The 26,287-nt window shown below is 32.6% G+C and overlaps 1 protein-coding gene across 4 annotated transcripts in view; it reads left to right on the top strand.

The window, feature by feature from the left end:
- Positions 1-24,528, top strand: part of LOC111058432 (aryl hydrocarbon receptor nuclear translocator homolog) — a 183,708-nt gene extending 159,180 nt beyond the window's left edge. For 3 of the 4 annotated variants that reach the window (XM_039430951.1, XM_039430952.1, XM_039430950.1), the window contains 6 exons: positions 1,567-1,717; positions 2,377-2,485; positions 3,699-4,075; positions 6,159-6,504; positions 7,408-7,566; positions 18,276-22,962. In XM_039430951.1, coding sequence (XP_039286885.1) covers positions 1,567-1,717; positions 2,377-2,485; positions 3,699-4,075; positions 6,159-6,504; positions 7,408-7,566; positions 18,276-18,431 — 1,298 coding nt within the window. In that variant the 3' untranslated portion in view covers positions 18,432-22,962. Of the gene's footprint in view, positions 1-1,566; positions 1,718-2,376; positions 2,486-3,698; positions 4,076-6,158; positions 6,505-7,407; positions 7,567-18,275 lie in introns of all 4 variants that reach the window. The other variant, XM_039430949.1, reaches the window with a different exon arrangement.
- Positions 24,529-26,287: the final 1,759 nt, after the last annotated feature.

Genomic DNA, 26,287 nt, shown 5'->3' with positions numbered 1-26,287 from the left:
TTTGGGGTGTAGCGCTATTGAAAGAGAGAGAGAGATTGATTGATTGATTGATTGATTATATGCCTTTATTAGGGCGGAGTTAGGACTCCTGGTCCTCTCTACCACACAACCCTTTACAATAGAAGAAAAATTCACATAAGAAAACAGAAAAAAATAGATTACATAATGTGGACCATGATTGCATTGCAACAGAGTAAGACTCATTGACAAAATTTCATAAACAGAAAAAGATTGATAAGATTAACATACAGATTTGAGAATTGAAATATGAATAAATTCTTGAGATTGCGGTCAAATTACGATAGACCATTTGAGCCAAATAAAAAGGTGTCCTCAGCTCCACTCCATGAACCACCTGCGGCGTCGCAAAACCGAAGTTAGTTCTATACCGTGTAGGATAGGTATGTAAAATATCTGATTATTATATGAAAAAATTGAATCTTCTTTTAATCATTCAACCCTGAAACTTTTTCAGCGCTAGAGGGAATAATATTCAACAAACAATATTATGTGGTTAAATTGAAAATTTGAGAAAGTTGCAATTTTACAGAATTTGTCAACGCTTTGACTTCTTCCAAGTCTCAACTTATTTTATACAAACTATAGCTACTACGGGAACACGGATTTGGAAATTTCCTGAACTCAAATGTACATGACATTCACAATTCAGTTCTGAATTCAAATGTACATGAAATTTCCAATTCCGCGTTCCCGTAGAAGCTAGTGGACGTAATGCCAGTGTCCCTGTGTGCAGCCGTGCTTTACAGACTATTTTATGCACCCCATACGTTCAACACTGAATTCTATCCCACTAGAATTTTGACTAATACTTAATCAATCAAACTTCTTCCTTCTTCCATAGATACAAGTGAAAGAGATATACTAGAGTAGGAGTTATGTACTCCGATGCTAGTGAAACTTGATGAATATGTTACTAGGCTAGACATCTGATCGAACTAAAGGCCAACGGGAATTGAGAAATAATCTTTTTTTGTGTAAGTAATTGGGGGAGAATTGAATCAATGAGTCTACTCTTTTGAGCCCTTCAAAGATCTTCTGTTCGTTGTTGGTGCCTGAAAAATTGACTCAATAACCAGTGGGGTCTGTTTTTGGTAGTTTATTTCTTATCAGTTGTATTTTTAAATTTTTTATTATTAAGTTCATTGTATTTCGTTATTTCGGCGATAAATAATTATTGATTTCTTCTTCATTGATTGGATGTTATAAGATTTATAATACTGAAATACCTTCTATTTACAAATTATCATGAAATATTTTCGCTAAACAGAGATCTTAAATCATTGAAAGTTGAAAGATGAAGAACAAGCAATAACGATAGAATTCAACACAATTTTTATTAATTTTAAACATAGATATCTGATACATTCCATTGATAGATTATAAGTTGATTATCACTATTTTTTAAATATGAAGCTAATGAAACACCTGAATATTTTTGTGGATACATGTGTGATATTTGACATACTCTAATAAGAATAGATTATTAATCAACTATTCCTTCCAATTTGAAACATTGCCTTATCTTATATGTTCATCCATTGACAGTGTTCTGTGGTGGTAAACGGATTGGAAACAGTTGTTACAAAATGCTAACAAAGAATGGAAAGTTCATCTTCATGAGAACACACGGCTATATCGAGTTGGCTGACGATGGAGAAACAATCCAATCATTTGTCTGCATAAACACGGTCGTATCGTGAGTATTACATCAATAATAATTTAATAATTATTATTCATTAAATAAATCGGAATAAATTTAGTTGGAATGAGATGTAATGGCTAATTTTATTGATCCCTATAATAATAGTAGAGGTCGCGCCTTGAATTTTTGTGGTAGTTTTGAAGCGTTTTCTATGAATTCTTATTTCAGTGAAGTCAACCATTACCATCACAACTAATTAAAAAATTATTATCTTACTGGAATAAAATATCAATAAATTGAGGATTTTTGACATTTTGAACTCTAGCTACTCAGTTTTATAATAATGTTATTTCGGAACTGTTTCAATACTATATTTTATAATGATAGGGTATTTTAACAGGGTTACTTGAACTTTTATTTATTATAAAAATCACTTGTACTCTCTTTATACTTTTTTATTTAAACACAATTCAGCACTCATGCTATTTTCAAGTGTCTATTAAGTTGCAGAGTGCTGAATTTTGTTCAAGTACAAAAGTATAAAGAGGGTTCTAGTCATTTCTATAACGATTAAACTATTCATTATATTCAAAAACCATTCAGTTTTTGAAGTTTTCTTTCAAATTAGTATTTTTGTTGAATTTTATTCAACAAGAATTTATTTAACAAGAATCTTGTTGTTATTAAAGTACGATATTTGAATTCAATTACAGGCAACAGGAGTTTGAAAAACTGAACAAAGAGATGAAAGAAAACTTTTCACCTGTTATGAATCAGAGGCGAAAAGAGATCTCCAATACTGAGCGGGGAAGGAAGGAAGCTGTAAGTATTTCTCTTGAAAAAGACAATCAATCTTATCCGGAGATCGGATTAATTTGTATCACTAGTTTCCCTGTGAAATGCCTAAACCATTTTATACTTCAAATGCTTACCTGTGCTTGAGCAAATATATCTATTTGGTAGTTTTTTCTAGGCGGCTCATAAGCGTATTATATGAGTAATTTGGAAGAGATATGATATGACATAGGATAACGGCGTACTCGCAATTTATGTATATAAGATATAATGACTTCATCCTTGTATCAATATTATAAAGTAGGTATATCAATTACAAAGTGCTCTCAAAGTATTTTAAAAACTTTGTACTTACAACAGTGTAAGAAATACTACCAATAAGTGTAAGGTCACTAAAACGTTTCACTTGTGGTTACACTGTTGATAGTGAGGTGATATCAACGCACTAAAGTGATGTTCAAATCAGAGTGACACGAGTTTCTGTTGTTATCACCAGATGCTCTCTGTATGTATGCAGCAATGAAAGGCAGTTATTATATTGATGAGGTGCAACTTGAAATTTCTGACACTAGAACTGAGCCATGCAGTCGGAATTTAATTCACCATAATTAATTATACTAATCTTCTAATTATCTATGTATTTGCATAATTATACAATGATGGTAGTAAAATCACACAGCTGCCGTTGTTCATGTTATTTGCTTTCTCAAATAATGAAAAGTAATCGGCTTGGCTCCCTCTTTATTGTGAACTGACAGACTTAACCTATTTCGGACCATGTGCTATCTAAATTTGGGAGAGGAATAGCACAAAGTTACCTTATTTTTCCTCTCCCCATAATTTTTTATAATGAACTTATTGTATAAATGAATAAAGGATAAAGGTTAAAAAAGTATCTGTTTCATGCACAGTTGTAGACGTTTTGGAAGAATAATACCGAAATCTTGTCTCTGTGAAATTCTAGATCTATCCAAAATTTATCATCTGGCACAAAAGCCTGTTTTATTTCTATCATGATTGAATGTAACGAGAATCAATGAGAGAAGCCTTCTCCTAAGAAAAACCTTTTCTGATTGGATCTCGTGGACTTTAATCATGATGAAAATTTAACAGGTTTTTGTGCAACCGGGCCTGGGACTCTCCCGTAAAGTACTAATGAAAAGCAATTTGAATATTTTTAATATCATTATTCAAGAGTTGACAGTGATTTGTTATCTCTTGATTTGTGACCGTGTTTCAGACTCCGAACGTGGTGGAGCCGAACCCATTGGCGCCCGAGGTTGAGGACCCGGTTCAGCTGCAGAAGTACATCAAGAACCTGCTGGTTGAAGGCATTCCGTCGGTGCCGAGCACCCTGGACACGCCCGAGGACTGCAAGGAGATCGAGAACTTCATGAACGTGGTGACCAAGAACATCCCGCCGGTGTCCTACCTCAACCAGCAGATGAACCTGAATCCGCCGGTGGTGAAGGTGGTGAAGAGCGACGACAAGCAGAGCAGCCAGGGTCCGCCACCGCCACTGCCACCGCCCCCGCCTGCTGAGCCCATCAACCAAAGCGTCACCATCAAAATGCAGCAGCAGCGGCCGTCTGTGCTCAGGAGGATCGTTAGCACCAGGTATGCTCATCATGTCATTATTACATAGGCTACACTACTCAAATAAATCAATATTCTGCGTATGACATTTTTTACATTGACGAGTCTTGACGTATGGGTCAGAAGTGTGGTATGTGGACGGAAAAATTGAAATCTCAAAAACTTCTTTCAGCGGAAATGATGTACTGGAGAAGGAGTTTAGGATTAACGTTGAATCAGGAATTAAATCATAAGAGAAAGAGAATGAACGAAAAAACACAATAATATATGTCATTGGAGAGAAGCAATTGAAATGGTATGGACACCTGCGCAAAATGAATGAAGACTACCTTTGAAAGCATGGAATTGGGAACCAGCAACCAGAAATAGGCGTGGAAGATCGCGAAAGAAATGGGTATCCAATGTCCACATTCAAATGGAGAGTAAAGGTCTCTTTGAAGGAGATTGGATAAACAAGGAAAGATGGCGATTGGGGTGCGAGAAGCGACATAACTGAAGTTGTAAAAACTCGCTATATGATACACGAGTCATACATAATTTATAATCATTTAGAAAAACTAAGGCTGAAATCCAAATAATAGAAATGTATAGAGTTTGAATTCTTGAATGAATAAATATTATGAATGAAAAATTGTTGTATAATGTTTATAATGTTTTATTATGTTCCATGTGATTTCCGAGATCTAGGATTCCTATACAAATATAAGAATTGGATTTTGATTACCAAAATTTTAAACATATTGTCAATTCCTATAGTTTTTTTTTGTCAATAAACAAGTCTTCATTTGTTATTTTATTTGTAATTTGTCATTTGTTTTAGATTTCTAGTCGCATATCAATTGTCGTATTGCATATACTTTAGAAATGTATTTTTATTGATAAAAAACTGTTGAATAAGCATTCACACAAGCGTTTACAAACGTTTCTTCGATTAGAGTTCAGTTGAGTTTGAGAGATGTTAGATGGGGGAATCAAGATATTTCACCAAATGCTTGATTAGATCTGTTGCTCTCCTATTTATTTTCTTCATTTTATTATTTCAAATAAATCAATGTTCATCCATATTATTGTTAGATTATTATATGGTAGACTAAGGTACATTCCAATAATTATTATACTGATAGTATATAAAAGAATATCATCGAATCCCTTGGGATTAAAAAATAAAGTGAACAAAATTAATTAATAAGACCCCATTACACATGGACGATAGTGACCACCTCCAAAGACGTAGTCATTAGTGGCCGCTACTAAAATCTACTATCTGATCTTCCGCTACCAACTATTGCTCTAATCTACTGCTATCACTATGAGAAAGGGCTCGGAGACTTTTGATGTTCCTGTTTGATAGTGTTTTACTAATGGATGCCACTATTATTTCTGAATGCAGGGGGCCATGTCATAAAATGGATAAAATTTCACTCCAGTCCCCCTCCAGTCCTTGGCTAGAGCCCCCAGCCCACAGGTTTCAGACCATTTGAATAATGCATCGCAACCGGCTGCGATGTATTTAGGCTTCGCGCGTTCTCGGCTACTGTCGGGGGTTTTCGGTAGCTGCGTTCTCCTCCTCCCCACGCCCCACCATCACTACAGCTTTAACGGAAATTTGCGCATTTGAAATATTATTGTTTTAAAAGTGAGGTTAATCTTATTCGTGTGAGTTAGTAATCGTGTTTTTACAGTGTTTTATGTGCATGAATTAGTGAATGTAAAGTGTGAACCATGGATGAAGTGGAAGATGAATACAGTATTATTAATATGAAAGAAATTCCAGTTGTAGTGAGAGTTGGTAAGTAATTGAAAGTTGGTAGTGAGGATTCACTGAAAATTATACAAGAGGTGAAATTGGAGAGAATTCTTCTCAGTTCTCTGCCTTTTGTATGTGAGTTCAGAGGAAAATGTTCACGTACTCCAAAATCTTCAAAAATCAACAATTTGCTAGCATTTCCTAGAAGATGGCACTTCAATGGTGGGGGGGGGGGGGCTGCGATGACCGCTGGAGTATTCCACGCCTCGCCACTGCAATCTAGTACTATGTGTTCCATATTATCCATGAAATAAAAACACCGGATAAACATGTGAATTTGGTATGATATTTTTGCAGGGAGCCGACGACCTCCTACGAGGGATGTTCAGTGAGCAAGCGCATGCGCACAGAGGTGCCAGTGCAGGAGACGCGCGCCACAGTGCTGTGCCAGACACCAAAGCCACCCCCCTCCCCTCAGCTCGCCCCTGCCTCTACCACCGCACCGCCCTTGCCGATCTTGCCGCCCCTTTCGCCACCCATGGACTACGCGGGGGCGGACAGCGCCGACCTCAAGCTATTCCTGAACGCCGCCGCCTCCGACTACCCGTGTCCCTTCGAGGAGGCCACCAGCCTCGGCGAGTTGGTCGCCACCGAGCCACCCTGGCTGCACACGCCCACCAACCAAGAGTACGAGGCTTTGCAGGTAGGCAATCACTGTAGTGACGTTCACAATATAATAGCTGTATTTGATCAACATTGGTATTGTTAACCTTGTCTATTATCCGACAAACCAGATAGCGCTATCCGTCTCTAGCTCCATATGGTTGTTTATTTTCAGTAGACTCTTATCAGAGTATAGGAATTGTCAAAATCTAAAACATATAAGGTAACACAAAAAAAGGAGAAGGAAATAACACAAAGGAACCCTCTCTACACACAATCTCTTCCGTGGTATAGAACACTCCAACTATCAATAAGCTCTTCAACTTCTTTTCAAAAACATGGACATCATCACAATTTTTCAAATTAGTAGGAAGCCTTCTAATAAATTTGAAGCCCTTATATGTTTTTTTTCAAAAAGCGCTGTTCTGTGATACAGTGAAGCATAATCTCCTCTATTTCTTGTATTGTATCTATGAGTTTCAGCATTTCTAGACATAGTCTTTCTTTTAACATGTATAATCACCTCATAGACATAAATAGAGGGAACGGATATTATTTCTAGTACTATAAAGTGGTCTCTACAGGACTCTGTAGGTATAATACATTTAATTCCCTCACAGCCTTTTTTGAGCTTGAAAACTCTCCAAATTCTGGTATGTCACTCCACATAGTGTATGTGTGACATCAGTGAGTGATAGACTGCCACTGTCAGTTTGGTATCTTCTTATTTGTCGGAGTGCAGTATATACTGGCAGTATTTGATCAACATTGGTAGCCTATTGCTATCCTCATCTATCATTCGACAAACCAGATAGCGTTACCTGTAGAATAAGCTGAAGATTTTAATTGAAATGAGTTACTAAAATATTTATATATCATTTTCATGATTTTTTTTCGAGTTGAGTAGACAGTGATGATTAATTTTATTTGTTTCTGTGAACAGCTTGTTGAGGGTCTGACCAAGACTCAGTCCCATTTGGAGTTGCGCTTGCAAAGGCAGACACAGTCTCTGACTGAAATCACCGAAAATCTCGACATGATTCAGCCAAGTGACCTGGATGACAGCGACATCTCCACTATAGCTCGGCTCAGAGATCTCACTGTAAGTACCATGTGCCATTATTTGAATATTTAAAAAGTTTGTTCGAATGTGCTTCATCAATTTTCTATTAATCCATGTAACAAAATTATAAGGAAAATGTTTGAAGTTTTATATTGAATTTATTGACCGAGCGAAGTAAAGCCACGGTTTGGCATTTCTCTTAATGTTTAAATGTTTATATGTTGCGCATTTACGGCGAAACGCGGTAATAGATTTCCATGAAATTTGACAGGTATGTTCCTTTTTAAATTGCGCGTCGACGTATATACAAGGTTTTTGAAAAATTTTCATTTCAAGGATATTATAAAAGGAAAAAGGAGCCTCCTTCATACGCCAATATTAGAGTAAAAATCAGACTATATTCATCATAAATCAGCTGTCTAGTAGACTATAATACTACCCGTTCAAAAACATCGAACATCTTGAAAATGTAATATCTTTCCATCAAGGTTGTAGACAGTTGCAGCCAGACCTGATAACAGAGCTCACACTCACATTCCGGGACGACACGTCACGGTACGATAGGACGGAAAGCTCTATGTTTATTTAGGATTTTTCTAGACATTTTAAATTGATAAATGATCTATTAATTTTTGAGAAAACATAACAACAGGTCAATGTAACTTACTGAGCACGAGCTCTACTGTTCACAGAGCTACTAGTACAGTTTAATTGACAAATAGATGTTTGCTGAGCTCCTTTATTCTGAATTCCTACAGAGCGATTTTTTACTTTCCTTGCCCTTTTACCATAGGTAAGGAAAGTATTGCTTTCCAAAAAATTTAAGCTACCCTAATTTCATGTTTTCTATACGTTTCATTACTTTCCTTGCCCTATTACCATAGGTAAGGGAAATATTGCTTCCCAAAAAAAATTTAAGGTACCCTAATTTAATGTTTTCTATACGTTTCAAGGTCCCCTGAGTCCAAAAACATGATTTTTGGGTATTGGTCTGTATGTGTGTGTGTATGAGTGTATGTGCGTCTGTGTACACGATATCATCTCATCTCATCTCCCAATTAACGGAATGACTTGAAATTCGGAACTTAAGATCCTTACACTATAAGGATCCGACACGAACAATTTCGATCGAATGCGATTCAAGTTGGCGGCTAAAATGGTGAAAACGTTGTCAAAAACAGTGTTTTTCGCGATTTTTTCTAAAATGGCTCCAACGATTTTGATCAAATTCATACCCAAAATAGTCATCGATAAGCTCTATCAACTGCCACAAGTCCCATATCTGTAAAAATTTCGGGAGCTCCGCCCCATCAATGCAAAGTTCGATTTTAGATTCCCAATTATCAGGCTTCAGATACAATTTAAACAAAAAAATCAAGTGGAGTAGATTGAGCATGAAAATCTCTACAATTAATGTTCAATAACATTTTCACTTAAAATTAAAAATAAGCTTTAAATTCGAGCAAATGTGATTATTCAATTGCAAATTATTGTTGAGTCTATTAAATCATTCACTATGAAGAGATAGCAGACCTCATGTGTGTCTCCAGCGTTATTGCCCTGTCACCAGCTGGCTCAAATCTTTGAATAGTAGACTTGAGATGCGCGGGAACACTAGCGTCAGGTGATCAATTTTCATAACGGCAAGGAAAGTTGTGTGAGTGCGCCACACCAGATTTTTTAATCTTGTTACCCTATTTTAAGTGTGTGGTAAATTATTTCTAATAAACGAGAATTTTGTTGTCACAGGAAGTTGTTAGCCCTACTTAATCGCAATACTCACGAAAGTGTGAGTTGATTATCCTTGAGAGGTGTAACATTCCTTGTGGATTCCAGCCGTCTTATGAACAGAATGTCTTTTCCTTAGAACTAAAATATTATGATGAAAACAGTCAAAGCGTGTATGATTCCAGTGGCTGGACATTTTGAGTATATTATTAAATAATCTTTAGTTACTGAGAAAATGAGAAGTGAAATATTATATTTCGTGGCTCCGTGAACTTGTAGTGAATTAGTCAGAAAAAATTGACAATAAACTACGAACTTTGTGTCGGCAGAATATCCAAAAATTAAATTTTGTACAAGCAACGTTTTTTCAATGACATTTGTGGGTGATTATTCTAGAATTAACTAGAGGATTACTGTAACTAGTATTGAACTTTGATTTTTTCCGTGAAAACTGTGCTTGTACAAAATTCATTTTTGGTCAGAAATGATCCGATATGTATCAAACATTGCATTCAGTCTAAAACAACATGAGAAATGCGATGCACTTGACTTTTATGGTGATTATTCAAGAATTCCCTAGAGGTCTACTTATCCATCCCCAGAGATCTCTTATTCCATTGTAGATTTCCCTCAGATTTTCTATTACCCAACAATCCACAGAAAATAAAGCGTAGCTGACACTTTCAGCATAGGGAAACTATCATTGATATGTATGACCTTGACTCCATCTTCAAAAGCGTCTAAAAAAACGGTGCTTGTACAAAATTCAATTTTTGCATATTCAGACGACAAAAAATTCGTAGTTTATTGTGAATTTTTTCGGACTTGTGCACTACAGGTTTTTAGAGCCATATTTTGTTTGTGTATAACAAATATCGTACATTTTTATTACAACTGAACGTCCGTTTTATAAACTAATCAAAAACTTGTTTACAGGACTGAAAAACATTCTGCAGTTGCTACAATGATATTGTGAATTCTTATTCTGTATATTCTAATTTCCAAACCAAGATCTTTCGGCTTTTTTGGTGGAAAATCGGTGTAATATTCTTTTATGTCTCTTCTAAATAAATGGAGTTTGACTGTTGGATTGTGTGCCTAAGAAGATAATTTTGAATAAAATTTAGAATTTAGAAATAGGCCGGCACATCTAGAAAATACCTGAGTCTATACCTAATTCATGCAGGTGAACGGGCTAGAGTCAAGAAAACTTCAATTAATCTTGCCATGCCTGATTTAATAGGTTTATACTATAGAATAACACTAAAATTTGAAATAATAGAAAAATACAAACAGTTTCAATAAACATTGGCAGCTAAAATCGAACAACAGAAACAACAATATCATGTTACTTTGTTGACATTCTTCATCTGATTCGGGGGCGCATTACTATCCCCGTTTAGATAGCAATACGTCACAAAACCAAACAAGATCAGTCATAAAATAACCAATCAATTTCAACATGAAATTACTCAAGAAAGAAAAAAACCCGTTGAACCCAAATTTCGTCGATAGTAACCCATATAACCCATTTCATAATAATTTTGAATCCCCACTTTTTATTGACATTCTCGAATGAACCTTTGTTTCACTACACTGCACTTTCGTTGGTTTGTACGTTGCTTTATCGTCGGGGTTACAGTACCTTGTTTTTGGCGGTGAGCTTTTACCGGTTGAATTTGGCTTGACGGCGACGTCCTCTTACGTCCCTAGACCTGTCGTCTGAACGGGTGTCTTGAAGCGGTTTTACATAAAGTTGCGGAACCAAAGGGGTGGTAGTACAAGAAGTTGGTTTGGGGACACACATGAACCGCTGTAAATAAATGTATTACAGCATTAATTTCTAAGTCTTCCTACAATTCATCAAAAGCTAAAACAGGAGTTTATTCTGTTATTTAATTTAGATTTTATCTTGACGTTCTGATTTCATTCTCAAAATTTAACAGATTTAAAACAAATTTACTTGCCAGAGTGTCATTGAAATACAATGTAACCTTTATGAAAACATCCGTAATAAATTAATATAATGCGTTTAGAAAATGAATACTTCATTAATTATGATGTTAACTTATATGATATTTTCGTTTGGATTGCGAAATCAAATACAATTTTTCATATAGTAGCTCGGCTAGTATTGTTGGAAACTTGTGCGCTAGCCAACATTTATTTTATTTATTATTTATGAACTTTAGGACGCAATCCAAGTGTAAATAACGGGCATTCGCCCAAAACTGCTCAGAACCTTAATTAAAAATGAACATTCATTAACATTAATTTCCTGGAAAAGAAAAACTTTCTTCTTCGTCTATTAAGATTTCTATCATAAAAAATTTACTAAATCATTCGAAAGCCTTAATGACATAAGAAAACAGAGTCTGAAAAATATAAATTATAAAATGTCATAAACTCAATATGAACATAATCTTAAAAATTTCATTCCAATTTAAATGCTATCTTCCTGACTTTCAGCAATACTCTACGATAATATATCTCCAGAAACAATAACTCAAATGTAACGTAACTGAAAACTTTCTATACTTCTGTAGAAAAAAAATTTATAATTATCTTCCATCACTAATAAAATCAAAAGGATTATTCTCAATCAATATTATTAACTTGAAAATAACAGGCTTAATTAATTCAATACTCTTATGGAAGTTTCAATCAATTTATAACACTTAAATTATTCCCTAAATTATATTTTAACCTTATTTTACGTACCTTAGCGGTTATTTGAAGAAACAATTATTCGTACATGATGAAGAAACACAATTAAACCTTTCAGGACATGGCACTACTAGTAAATTTAAACATTAATAAAAAATAAAACTAGCTCCTACATTAACTAAAAATGATATAAACTCATAAACTTGCCCAAAAAGGGCGAAACATAATAACTACATCTTTACTCTCGTAGTGCTCCTAGCAAAGTGTCCTCCGGAACGTAATCTGGTCTCTCGACTGAGGAATCCCCACTACTGTATTTAGAAACAGGTCTCCTATTGGGCGAATGGAATCAATTTGACCAATCGTCGCGTGGCTTCTACAGCCTTAGGACCAAATAGTAACTGCAAAATCGGTAGTTTGTTATAATTTCAATGCTTGCTGTTTTCCAACTTATCGCATTTTATGTCGCGACAAGAAGGCTAAGTTTTAGAGATAATTCCATAATCTACATTCCTCGACGACTCGGAGCCACAATTTTTAAATATCTATCATGGGAAACTCGAAGTCATGGCCGTTCATAATAGAGAGAGAAAATAATTTATTTCGCTAACTCACTTACAATAATGGCTCTAGTCTATTGCGTATTAAATTTACTATTATAACTTGGGAAAAGGCCTGAATTAAAGACAGTGCCCGGCACACTCCCCTTCCTTCCGGTGTGAAACACGCAAAAAGAAATCTAATCAGGATATGTTATCATAGAGGCATTCTGTATGATTTGGAGAGTCGAATTTCTGGATTGATAGTAGGATCCAATTTGAAGCGGGCCCTCTTCAAAAGAAATCTCTTTAATCATTCCGAAATTCAGCAAAATGTATAACTAATTGAGATTTGTGGCAAGAGTCTTTAAAACTGTGGCAAGAGTCAGGACAAAACAATATGGACGTGTCCACCTTTTAAGTAGGTACTAAAGACGGACCGAGTATAATAATCTTGAATACTTCAATCACTTTATTGAGTCCCTGGTTATTTTCTTGGCAAACTCTAACAAGGGAAAACGTTTAAAAGACATCATAGTTATAATTGGTTCTATGTTACTCTGCTGTTGTAAAATATGAAGTACGTTTGATCATAATAGTAAAGGATGAAACTTTTTCACTCAGCTGAATGTATTGAAATCTAACTATCATTACTATAGAGTTGAGAGTGCAATATATTTTTAACAATATAAACTAATTCGATAGGCAAAACTATTCTACATCGACTACGATTCAAAGATAACAATGATTGGAATTGCATTATTAGATGAACGTGAGAGCTATATGACACAAACGCAATTTTGCATTCCGCAATCATGAGAAAAACACTTTTCATTATAATATTCCAGTAGGAAACCTCTACCACAGAACGCTAGTCAAAACAAAACTATAAGTGAAACTATATCTCGCTTGTCACTCGAGTATTGTCATTTTCTCACTGCCTACAACTTCAACTAGATAAATTGACTCGACATTGATCATGATTATTATTTATCTCAAACTCAAAGTACGTGACATTTTCTCAAAACACTGGAAGCATAGGCTACTATTACACATTACTGATTTACAAGTGCACTGACATTTTCAACCTTACTGGAGCCTCACATAATTATTTCTCAACAATAAATTTCATATCCAACTAGATCTCAAAACTTCCCAACTTATTCACATGGAAAACTTGATTGCAATTTTACTATTCATCATTAAAAAATTTATCATTTCATTAAAGATTTCCCTATTTTTTTTTTATTTATTAATACCTTTTGACTACTTATCTCTAAAGGGTCCTACTACTGTTAATTACCTCAATTTAATTTTCCCAACAAAAATTCTATTTCCTTTTGACACGAATTTTCCTACCTATTTCTACTTTCATATCCCCAATTAACCTTTTAATCAACCTTTCAACTCTCAACTACAGAATAATTTAAACTCATGCTTAACTCAAGAGATTTTTCCCTTTTCATTTCAAATTCAACTAGAAGAATTTCACTGTTAATTTTATTTTAATTTAACCCGTTAAGTACTGTTCCAAGATTTATTTCTACTTTCACTGATAACCATTTCAACATTACCTAGGTACTCGAAAAAGTTTCTCTGTTATTTTATTTGTATACCTTAACTAATCACCTTAAATATTCATTGTCTAAAACCTTCAATTTTCGTTACCATACCAAATTTCTAAGCGACTTTAAACTCAATAATACCCCTTTTTTTACCAATTATTACTTGTGTTTTTGCGGCTGACTTTCCTACCAAACATTAACGAACCTTTTGACTGGGCTTCCCTAAACTGCATTACGCTGATTGTTTTCCTTACAATCACTACGAAGACTCACTAAATATTCTAGATTTCGGTTTACGTTATTCTACTGACGAGCCCCATAACTCTCGAATGAACCAGACCGTTTACTAGATACAAAAAAATCTTAGCTCACACCATCTTCGGTGCCTTTCGCTAAAATTATACAATTCCACCGTACAAATTTGCAAGGTTAGTCACAGCAAAATTCCTTGATTTGTTACATGGACAACTATCGGGCAGTGCTCCGTTCTCTCTGGACACGGACCTACACTCGCGCCGATTACCTAAATTCAACAACAACACACATAGGCAGGACATCCCCTTGTCCTCCTCTAAATCTTGAGTCTCAACTAAACAAACAAAAAAATTCCCCACAGTCTACAGGAAACGTTACCAACACAACGGATCTTTACACTATCACTACGCATGCCTACCGCAAAAATCACACCTAAAAAGAAATATTTCCAACAATAAAACTGATTCACCTTTTCGAGAATAAACATTACTGATAAAGGGACTTAACAACCTCATCTCAATCAACTTATTTTTATACAAATTCCCAAGGATTTGATCATCGTTTCAAATTTAATCTACAATATCTAATTATTTAGTTTAAACATCTCAAGGCCAAAACTACTCATCAACTTTTCAAAACTACATATCAACAATAACTAATAAAACAGTTTCCTATTTATTCTCTGATTACCTTCGATCTACCTAAACTTATCAAAAAAATTTCCTATTTTCCTCAAACATTCTCCCATAATAATTTCCGCATTTTCCTAATTTCATTGAGTTGACTTTTAAAATCTCAATATTCACTTTCACTACTACTATAATGATATTCAACTACCAGACGTGAGACCAGAATACGTACGTTGACATTACAATAATTTCTATCATCATTCACGGAATTACAGGATGCCAAAAATTTATTCAGCACTTAGAATCAGTTTTTTCTCACATGTCCTAGTTTCTTCTACTCATTTTTATTCTAACGTTAAACCTTTCAATATCAATGATCAATTTCAATATGAAGTTTCAGAATACTTTCAACCTAAGCATCAATGATACTTGACTTTATCTTTAAGCACTTCAAAAGATTATCATTTTAATGGTTGAACATAACTGAATAACTTTCCTGTTTCATCTACAATTATAAAACTTCAGAAAAATTGGAGTAGTAACAATAAATTATTCATTCAACTCCAAACCCAAAATATTGACAGTGAACACGTTCACAGAATGAATTATTAAGTATAGACTCAGAAAAATTGATCTAGTATTATTAGAGTAAGTTATGAAAAATTTAATTTTTTAGAAAATTTGAATTCCAGAGATTTAAATATCTCTAGACAGCAGAGTCGGCGCAGTTGTGTGCCTAAGAAGATAATTTTGAATAAAATTTAGAATTTAGAAATAGGCCGGCACATCTAGAAAATACCTGAGTCTATACCTAATTCATGCAGGTGAACGGGCTAGAGTCAAGAAAACTTCAATTAATCTTGCCATGCCTGATTTAATAGGTTTATACTATAGAATAACACTAAATTTGAAATAATAGAAAAATACAAACAGTTTCAATAAACATTGGCAGCTAAAATCGAACAACAGAAACAACAATATCATGTTACTTTGTTGACATTCTTCATCTGATTCGGGGGCGCATTACTATCCCCGTTTAGATAGCAATACGTCACAAAACCAAACAAGATCAGTCATAAAATAACCAATCAATTTCAACATGAAATTACTCAAGAAAGAAAAAAACCCGTTGAACCCAAATTTCGTCGATAGTAACCCATATAACCCATTTCATAATAATTTTGAATCCCCACTTTTTATTGACATTCTCGAATGAACCTTTGTTTCACTACACTGCACTTTCGTTGGTTTGTACGTTGCTTTATCGTCGGGGTTACAGTACCTTGTTTTTGGCGGTGAGCTTTTACCGGTTGAATTTGGCTTGACGGCGACGTCCTCTTACGTCCCTAGACCTGTCGTCTGAACGGGTGTCTTGAAGCGGTTTTACATAAAGTTGCGGAACCAAAGGGGTGGTAGTACAAGAAGTTGGTTTGGGGACACACATGAACCGCTGTAAATAAATGTATTACAGCATTAATTTCTAAGTCTTCCTACAATTCATCAAAAGCTAAAACAGGAGTTTATTCTGTTATTTAATTTAGATTTTATCTTGACGTTCTGATTTCATTCTCAAAATTTAACAGATTTAAAACAAATTTACTTGCCAGAGTGTCATTGAAATACAATGTAACCTTTATGAAAACATCCGTAATAAATTAATATAATGCGTTTAGAAAATGAATACTTCATTAATTATGATGTTAACTTATATGATATTTTTCGTTTGGATTGCGAAATCAAATACAATTTTTCATATAGTAGCTCGGCTAGTATTGTTGGAAACTTGTGCGCTAGCCAACATTTATTTTATTTATTATTTATGAACTTTAGGACGCAATCCAAGTGTAAATAACGGGCATTCGCCCAAAACTGCTCAGAACCTTAATTAAAAATGAACATTCATTAACATTAATTTCCTGGAAAAGAAAAACTTTCTTCTTCGTCTATTAAGATTTCTATCATAAAAAATTTACTAAATCATTCGAAAGCCTTAATGACATAAGAAAACAGAGTCTGAAAAATATAAATTATAAAATGTCATAAACTCAATATGAACATAATCTTAAAAATTTCATTCCAATTTAAATGCTATCTTCCTGACTTTCAGCAATACTCTACGATAATATATCTCCAGAAACAATAACTCAAATGTAACGTAACTGAAAACTTTCTATACTTCTGTAGAAAAAAAATTTATAATTATCTTCCATCACTAATAAAATCAAAAGGATTATTCTCAATCAATATTATTAACTTGAAAAATAACAGGCTTAATTAATTCAATACTCTTATGGAAGTTTCAATCAATTTATAACACTTAAATTATTCCCTAAATTATATTTTAACCTTATTTTACGTACCTTAGCGGTTATTTGAAGAAACAATTATTCGTACATGATGAAGAAACACAATTAAACCTTTCAGGACATGGCACTACTAGAAAATTTAAACATTAATAAAAATAAAACTAGCTCCTACATTAACTAAAAATGATATAAACTCATAAACTTGCCCAAAAAGGGCGAAACATAATAACTACATCTTTACTCTCGTAGTGCTCCTAGCAAAGTGTCCTCCGGAACGTAATCTGGTCTCTCGACTGAGGAATCCCCACTACTGTATTTAGAAACAGGTCTCCTATTGGGCGAATGGAATCAATTTGACCAATCGTCGCGTGGCTTCTACAGCCTTAGGACCAAATAGTAACTGCAAAATCGGTAGTTTGTTATAATTTCAATGCTTGCTGTTTTCCAACTTATCGCATTTTATGTCGCGACAAGAAGGCTAAGTTTTAGAGATAATTCCATAATCTACATTCCTCGACGACTCGGAGCCACAATTTTTAAATATCTATCATGGGAAACTCGAAGTCATGGCCGTTCATAATAGAGAGAGAAAATAATTTATTTCGCTAACTCACTTACAATAATGGCTCTAGTCTATTGCGTATTAAATTTACTATTATAACTTGGGAAAAGGCCTGAATTAAAGACAGTGCCCGGCACAATTGACATGGATTACTTACTCAATCACTACACTTACTCTAGTATATGGGTGACATAGTACATAGTGGACTGACTGATGGATTGTCATAGTCATAGTTGACTGATGAATTAAAATTATTATTAAATCACTTAATACAACACTACACCCACTCTAGTACATGGGTGACATAGTACATAGTGAAGGAGGCTAATTTCCATAAAGTTTTATTAGCTGTACTGTGTTATTAGTTTTATTAGCTCACCTCAATTATCTGTGAAGTTATTTATTTTTGTTATTTCATTGACTGTTTGTAATGCTTTGTGTATGTATTTGTTGACATTTGTTTTGAATGATATAAACTTATTGTTAAATTTTTGTAGGAAACAACCACTCAGCAACTTTCAGAACAGGAAGTTACTCTGAGAGATCTGCAGAGGGATACTCAGCACATATTCCTCGAAGGTCACAACTACCCAGTCAGAGCCGATGCCGGAGATCTCCAATTCTTGAACAATGTAGATGACAAGTACCTGTAACTCCTCAACCTTTTTTATCACGTTTCTTTCAGTTGCTATATTTAGTTGTTTCCTTAGTATGTTGTTTTAGCACTGTAGTGGGTTACATCCCAGATTCAGTTGATATTTTACAATTGATTTACCATTGGAACGAGAATAATTTTCGTGGCTCAACATTGTGAGGAACCTGAGTTGTTAGACGACATTTCTGTTGAAATTATTATTACTTTCGATTTGCAAAAATCATTGTTAAACTAAAACTTTTTACCAATTCCAGCTTTAAGAACATCAGTTTTAGGTGAATTAATATTTAGGACTCACTGTTTTCAATGTACTGTACTTGAAAACACTAATTATTTGTTCAATAATGTGCTCACTAATCTATGGTCTGATTTGCGACTGAAGCTTCAATGAATCAATAACAGTGATAGAAATATAGTGCAATACTTTTCAAGTGAAGTAAACTATTCAAAATCCTTCTAGTCAACATATTTCGACTCTCTCTACTCATTGTATCAAATTTTAAAGTTGATTGAAACTTTGAACTGTTCAGAATTTTGCATAAAAACTTTACTCTGATTTATATCACGATATACAAGTGTTACAAGTTTATATCACTTGTGTTACAAGTTTGTGTTTCTTGAATGGTTCCAAAATTTCTTAAATAACTCAATATTATTCGTTACAAGTGTCAATTGAGTGGAATATTTCTAATTAATTTATTAATTCAAGCCATCTAAATTCAAAATTTATAGTTTTAATGTTTATTTTGGACTAAAATTTTATAAAAATTGTACATTTTATAAAATGTATTTTATAAAAATTTTAACCTTATCTTGGACTTTGTCACTTATAAATTTGGAAGAAAAATAGCACAAGGACTACCTTATTATTTTATCTTTCAATGTTATCACATTAGTGTCATTTGCATTGTAAATAAATAAAAAAAATAAAATAAAATACATTTTTGGATATTGATGGATGGATGGACTCATTATTTACATTGGATATTATCATATTATTCACGTTGGATATTATCATAGACTTATTATTCACATCTTTATTCAATCTGCTTTAAATCTAGGTTCCTTACAATGTTGCATGAACAAATTTTTGAGATTGTTTTAGCTTAAAATCATGATATTGAGACTAACTTTCTATAAATTTATTGTTACAACAAGCACTAGAAAATTCAAGTCAACTTGATCATAAGTAAAATGTTACACTTCTTATCTTATATAAAAGTCTTTTCTTATACAAGTACTGCTGACTGAGAAATTTCTGTGTTCCGTGTAATATTTTTTCTATAAATTGATTTATGTGTTTTTTAAAGTATCTCGTTAAGCAAGTTTTATGTATTCACTTGAACATACCTTTTGAGTAGGCTCTCATATTTTAATTTATTTTTATGAGTTTTTCAAACTAGTTGTTATTGTTCCAATGAATTCTTTGTCATCGTATCAATTGTTTGGAATAATTGAATTTTTATCCAGAGTTTTATGTGACATAACTTTTTAGCTTTTTAAGTAACACTCTTGTTATTCCAGTTATCTCAAGCCATAGGCCTACTTGACTCAAGTGGAAAGTAGAAAAGCATAATCTACTTTCGGGACTAGTATAATATTATGAATGAAAATCCGAGGAGGGACAGTCTGTTGATCCTCCCTCAATAATTTTAACTGATAATTGTGTGTCATTGAATCAATAAACGAATTATGAAATTGAAAAGCCTGTAGGATAGTTAGACCAATATTTGAGTGTTCCATTCGAATTGAAGCTTTCAAAAATATTATTCTCCTCGAATGTAAACCTGAAAATAACCTGAGAAGTGAATTTGACGTAAGTAATTTTATGTAAAATTTCAGCTATTCATAATCTGTGAAAGAAAGTATAAGATTTATAAAGTATGATATTAGTAGTTATACCTTTTCTGATATTTTCAACAATGAGCAAGTCTGGTGGGAAAATTGGAACTGTAATAGAAATATGTTGTCTCAAAATAGTTCTATTGAATTGTAAATGTTCATTTCCATTTTAGAAATGGAAAACCAATTAATTTATTCGAAGACGCTGGCCTAATGCCCTGGTTACCAAGGTGTTCCAAGGGGTCACCAAGGGTGACCAAGTATTGGTCCATAAAGCTTACATTCAGTAACGTACTTCAAGAACTTAAAGTCTTACAACGTTTTGAGAGGAATAGTGTTATTAACCTGAAAATGTTGGTTAATCAATTCAATAGAATTCATTATCATCTTTTCCATCACCCATACACAAGTTTATTATAACTGATTTGGGCAGCATAAATTCCAACAAACTTTGGAATGGAATACCAACTAAAGACCTTAAAGAGATAAGGTCTATAATACCAACTTTAGGTCTTTAAGGTATTTGTTTCCAACTATCTCATGACAATGCTCATAATTATTTAATTAATACTTTCTAAACACATGATTTTGAATTATTACTTATACTTTTTCAACATTATTTAAACCCCCTTCTAAACTCAGTCGTTTGTGATTTATGATATTACCATATTATATTACTGATTTTGATATTAAATTACATTTTGTGATTACTGATATTATTAATATTATATTTCAGTTATCTTCATTACTCTTGTTTAATTTCATGATTATAAATCCATTCAGTGTATCTTGTTTCATTAGGGTGAAGTTCAACTGCTTGAATCACCAAAAATTCGCCCTATCTAAGATCATGTTCAGTATGATATTAATAGTGTAAATATGTGATTTAATAATCAATGTATATTTAATACTATGTGTTTTGTTTGGAAAAGATTTGTTTAGTTTTTGAAACGTCAAGACTGTGGAAATGAATTATTGTGTCTAGCGAAATTGTTATCCTGTAAGCTATAAGCAGTTCAATATAAATATTTCTTGTTTTGTTTGGTTTATGAGTAATACTTTCAGAATGAATATTCTATGTGAGGTACTGTTTAATATTTATGTGTAAATATGGGCTGGAGGCGAGAGAAAAAACAATATTGGATGTTTATTCGTTCTCATCTTGTTTCATTTTTTTAAATAAATAATAAATCACAGTAACATAATAGAAATGGTGTATGTTGAAATATATAAATATGTATGCTTACATCATTATACTCAATGTTAATCTAAATATATTGTTATTATAGCTAGCTTCTATTGAACAATTATGTATACCAGAAAATGTAATGAATAGATTTTATAAAATTTCATAAATTTTATCAATTTTATATAAGTAAAGAGTTTAACAACAAACTATACAACTTAAAACTAATAAATGGTTCCATGTATTGGTTTACCACTCAACCATTTCTATTATTCATATTTTAGACTCCAAAAGATCAATCATTTGAAACAGAATTTTCAAGACATTGCCTAAATGAAACATGAGGTTTTTGTAAATAGCACTTTCAAAGGTTTTGATTGCTTTGTAATTTCTGTATATACACTTAATGATAATTGTATAATGTAAATAAGAATTGTACTGTATTACTATTATTATCATCAAAGAAAATATTTAGGAAAACCCATTTGCATTATCAACTGGACATCGGAAATTGATGTAAACTGCTCTATTGCTTTTTGATAGAATTTGGTCTTGAATACTCTATAGTTTAGATGGGATAAATAGGTTTAATATAAAGTAATAATATAGGCTTCAAAAGTGTATGTTGCCACAAGTATCGTTAGAATTCCTGATCAATGAATGTTTGTCATTATAGCAACATACATATATTTTGTAAGTGTCTGGCCATAATAATCTGATCTAAAATAATGTAGTCAATGTTTCGGAAAATGAGTGGATAAGTTTACTATAATGATAATTATGTGTTATTGTATCCCCAGCAATGAATACTCCATTTTAAAGCAAACCTTGGAATTATGAGCAAGATTCATGTGAAATCCCTTATGTCTCCACTGTACTCTACCCTTGAGCGTCGTAAAAATTGACTTGTAATTCTTGTGCAGTAAATTGTGACAATCTGTCATTTTTTACCATATTGATTATACTTGAGAGTTTATGAAGTTCGAATTTGAATCGAAACTCAATTTATTGTAGTCTTACTGTTGGAGAATGCTTCATTAATGTGTATTTTTTCAAATACTGATAATCTTTAAAATTAAGTTCTATTGTTTTTTGCCAACAACAGACAGATTTATTTAGTTCTTCACTGAAGTTCAGCTCAATGTGGAAAGCAATAGGAAGGTTAGCATCTTCCTACCTGTTACCTTACTTGAATTATTCAAATAACTTTGACGATTTTTATTTGAGAAGTGTTGAACGAGAACTGTATGTAGTATTGCTGTTTAAAGAAAGTATAGATAAAATTCTAAGGCTCTAAAACATGCCTATTCACCTAAAAGTTCAAGGTGAATGAACTAGATTTTTGAGAAATTGAAGTGTATGATTCTTATTGAAATTATTGCTATCTATAAACTTCAAACTAAAAGATTTTTCGGTTAAATTTGGATACCACATTCCGGTATTTCATCGAAATATCCTTTTTCTATCTTCAATATGATAATTTATATTTCTATTCCCTGTATTACTTGAACCTATGTTAAAAATTTAATAGTGGTTCGTGATCTAAATATAATGTTGAACTATTGATATATTATATAAATATTGTTTCATTAAAATAAAATTTAGTCAAATTCCATTATTTCGTAAATTTCAGTAAATCGTGCGTAATAAATTTTTCCATAAAAAAATATTCGATTTAAAAATAACAGTATCTTCATTTTATTAATTCAACTCATAATGAAAATTGTTTATTTTTAGTTGGTTATACAATCTTGAAAATATTTATTGAACAATTTCAAAATGTATCCCCACATGCAGCATCCACTAATATTGTGTATGGGATGAAAGAATTTAAAATTATATAAACATTTAAAGTGCTCAAGCTAATGTGTTCATAATTCTTGAGTAAAACGGCAGTTGAATAAACTTAATTTTAAGCTTTATCTTTTTATACCTTTGAGAAAATATTAGAATAATTTTTTTAATGTACTCGTACAATAACATTGAAATTAAACCACTAATAATAAGTAACTAAGGTTATCCTGTTGTTCAAACTTGAATATTCATCTTAATGCTATCCACTTTGAAAAAAAATTGAGAGAGAGGTAATTTAAAAATAATTTTCAGCTCTGTAAAATTAATTGAATTTGTATTTTCAATAGTTCCCATTTGTACGATCTTGGCTTATTCTTTCGTTTACTAAATTAAACTCAATTTGGAGCATTACATTTGAACTACTAGACTGGAAAATTTTAACTTGAGAATCAAGTTTGATTTCAAGGTCATCGGAGTCCTACTCCACCAAATCAGTAATACCAATTACAATTATAAAAGAAGAATAACTTAAAGTAGTAGTATTCAATGGAATATCTGTCTGTGACTTGCGCTAAGATTATGATGAAGATTTATCATTTCTCTCTCAACCTTCTAATAGGCTCGATTGTTTTTTTTTATGAATTACAAATACAAATATTTATCAATGCTGCACTGAAAACTAAGAATATCTTGTAATTTTTACTTTTTGTAGTTCTACATGCTAAGATTCATTAAATCTTCTAGATTTTGTTTTTTCTATTCGGATGGAGAAGATGAGTTTTATCTTCAGTTTCAATTATTCTGTTTATTCTAAAATAATGTTCTATCTGACAATTGTTGAATAATTGAGATATGAACTTCCTTCTTCGATCGAACTTTGATTCTGTCATACATTATTAAATGCAGTATGTAAATCTTCAGATTAACTACCTATTCAATTTAAGAAGTAGATAGAAATAAGTGTAATGTTATGCAATCCCTCCTACCTTTGGTAACTTTGATTTCTTCAATATTATTATAATCAAACTCAATTATTTTTATTTCTTGGACTCTGTTATATTTGCATGCTGTTTGGTAATAATTAAAATAACTAACTGAATCTGTACTTTGTCTTTGATTGTTATGTGTAAAACTAATTGTGTAAATTACTTTTTTATAGTTTATGTTATATCCATTTTATATAATTTTAGGTACCATTGTAAGACTGATGAAAACGTAATTGTATATCATGTAGATGTTGAAATGTATAATTAAATAGAAATGAATTTGTGAATTCAGTGCTTTATTTCTATTCAACAAGTCTGCTGTCTTACCTAATGATCTTGGTGAAAGTAAATATTGATTGCTATGAACTAAACTATACTAAAAAAATATCGAAAAAAATCGAAAACGCAGGCTTTGGAATCAAATTAATATACGGTATTTATGAATTCAGGGAATATTATATACGATACAGTCATATATGAAGTCAGTGATTCTTGAGTAGGCCTACCTAACATGTTCAGCATATCCATTCAAATCAATTTATTTGAAATCAATCATGCTTAATGTCCATGAACAATATTAGGTTTTTGAAAATGCACAGATACACTTTCAAGTTCCCAAACTACGATTTTCAGTTTAAAAAATAGAATTTGCAGAAATAATATTATATAGCTGAAGGACGATAAAGGACCATATAGCTGTGCAATTTCATTTATCTCTTCTTCGTTTCTTCAAAATATCTTATCAATTTGTGTAGATTGCTTTAATTATTTAAGGGAGATGCAATTAATATTTTATACATTTGTTGGAGAAGCTGCCAATCATAATCAATAATCAAATGGAAATTTCGAATTAAACCTCAAATGAGACGTAAGTAATTAAGCCACATTAAACTCACAAAATTGACCTTTCACGTTATGGAATAAAAAATACTGGTTTTGGTGTGATTGATGATGTTTTTTTCTGTAATATTTTTGAGGAAACGTGTACCAGCACTACCAAAATGAAGACTTATTATAGGCCTACAACTAAATAAATCTGGAAATCTCAATGATAAATATTAACCTTTACCTTACCTTATTTATACATTATACGCGGGTTTTTACAGCCTTCCCTTGCGTCTATCTCCCTAAAAAGAATTAAAATTAAAAAAAGTGATAAAGATAATTAATCTGTTGCAAAGCTCATGAGGAGGGCTGCGTGCTCACTAAGTAAGTTGCAGATACAGTAGTGGTTATCGACTAATTATTTGGAATTTCTTGAAATCAAGGAGTCTTGATTAAAATTGTAATGTTTTGTTTTTGATAAATATAATTGGAATATAACATAAAAAGCTTCCTCTCGATGCATTCTAGAAGCAAAGAAGGCAAAATTGTGTCTTCAGTACCATAGGCCTACATAAATAGTGGTTGCTTTCGTATTGTTATATGGATGTAAAATTTGAACATCAGTTTTTAATTTCAAAAATTGATGAGTCATAAACGAAACTATAGCGGCCGTATTTAATATTTGTGGGACACTATGCAGATTTATGGTGGACCCCCCCATCACCACTATATTTAAAATAAATCTCCTGATGATATTCTCTGTAGTGATGATATATAGTGGCGTTTAGCAGGAAATTGTATTGTTATACCTATGCCTTCATTAATAAGTTGAATAATGTGATCACAGCTTATAAGATAATTTTTTAAAATGTATAACTTATATGCTAAATTTGTATTTATTCTATTAAAAAAATAAATAAAAAGGTGATATTACAGTAGAATGAGAAGGTAGGCTATGTGTTGGTTATTTGAAATGTTCAACAGAAGCCTGTTTTATAAAAATTAAGGACTTATAATTAGGTGTAGTCTACAGGAAACAAGTAGCCTAACTGTACTCACAAAGTGGCGGACTATTTAAATGAGCGCTCCACCTGGTCTCAGGTTGTAAGCACAGAATATATCGTCCAGAGGGGTTTTAAATTACTACCGTATACATTAAAATGGTGACAATCAGAAGATATTGTTGATTAAAAGCAGGAATATAGCAGAATTGATTTTTTC

The sequence above is a fragment of the Nilaparvata lugens genome, chromosome 6, assembly GCF_014356525.2.
Source record: "Nilaparvata lugens isolate BPH chromosome 6, ASM1435652v1, whole genome shotgun sequence".
NCBI classification, from domain to species: Eukaryota; Metazoa; Arthropoda; class Insecta; order Hemiptera; family Delphacidae; genus Nilaparvata; species Nilaparvata lugens.
Note: the sequence above shows the minus strand (reverse complement) of the source record. Positions and strands in the feature narration are given on the sequence as shown.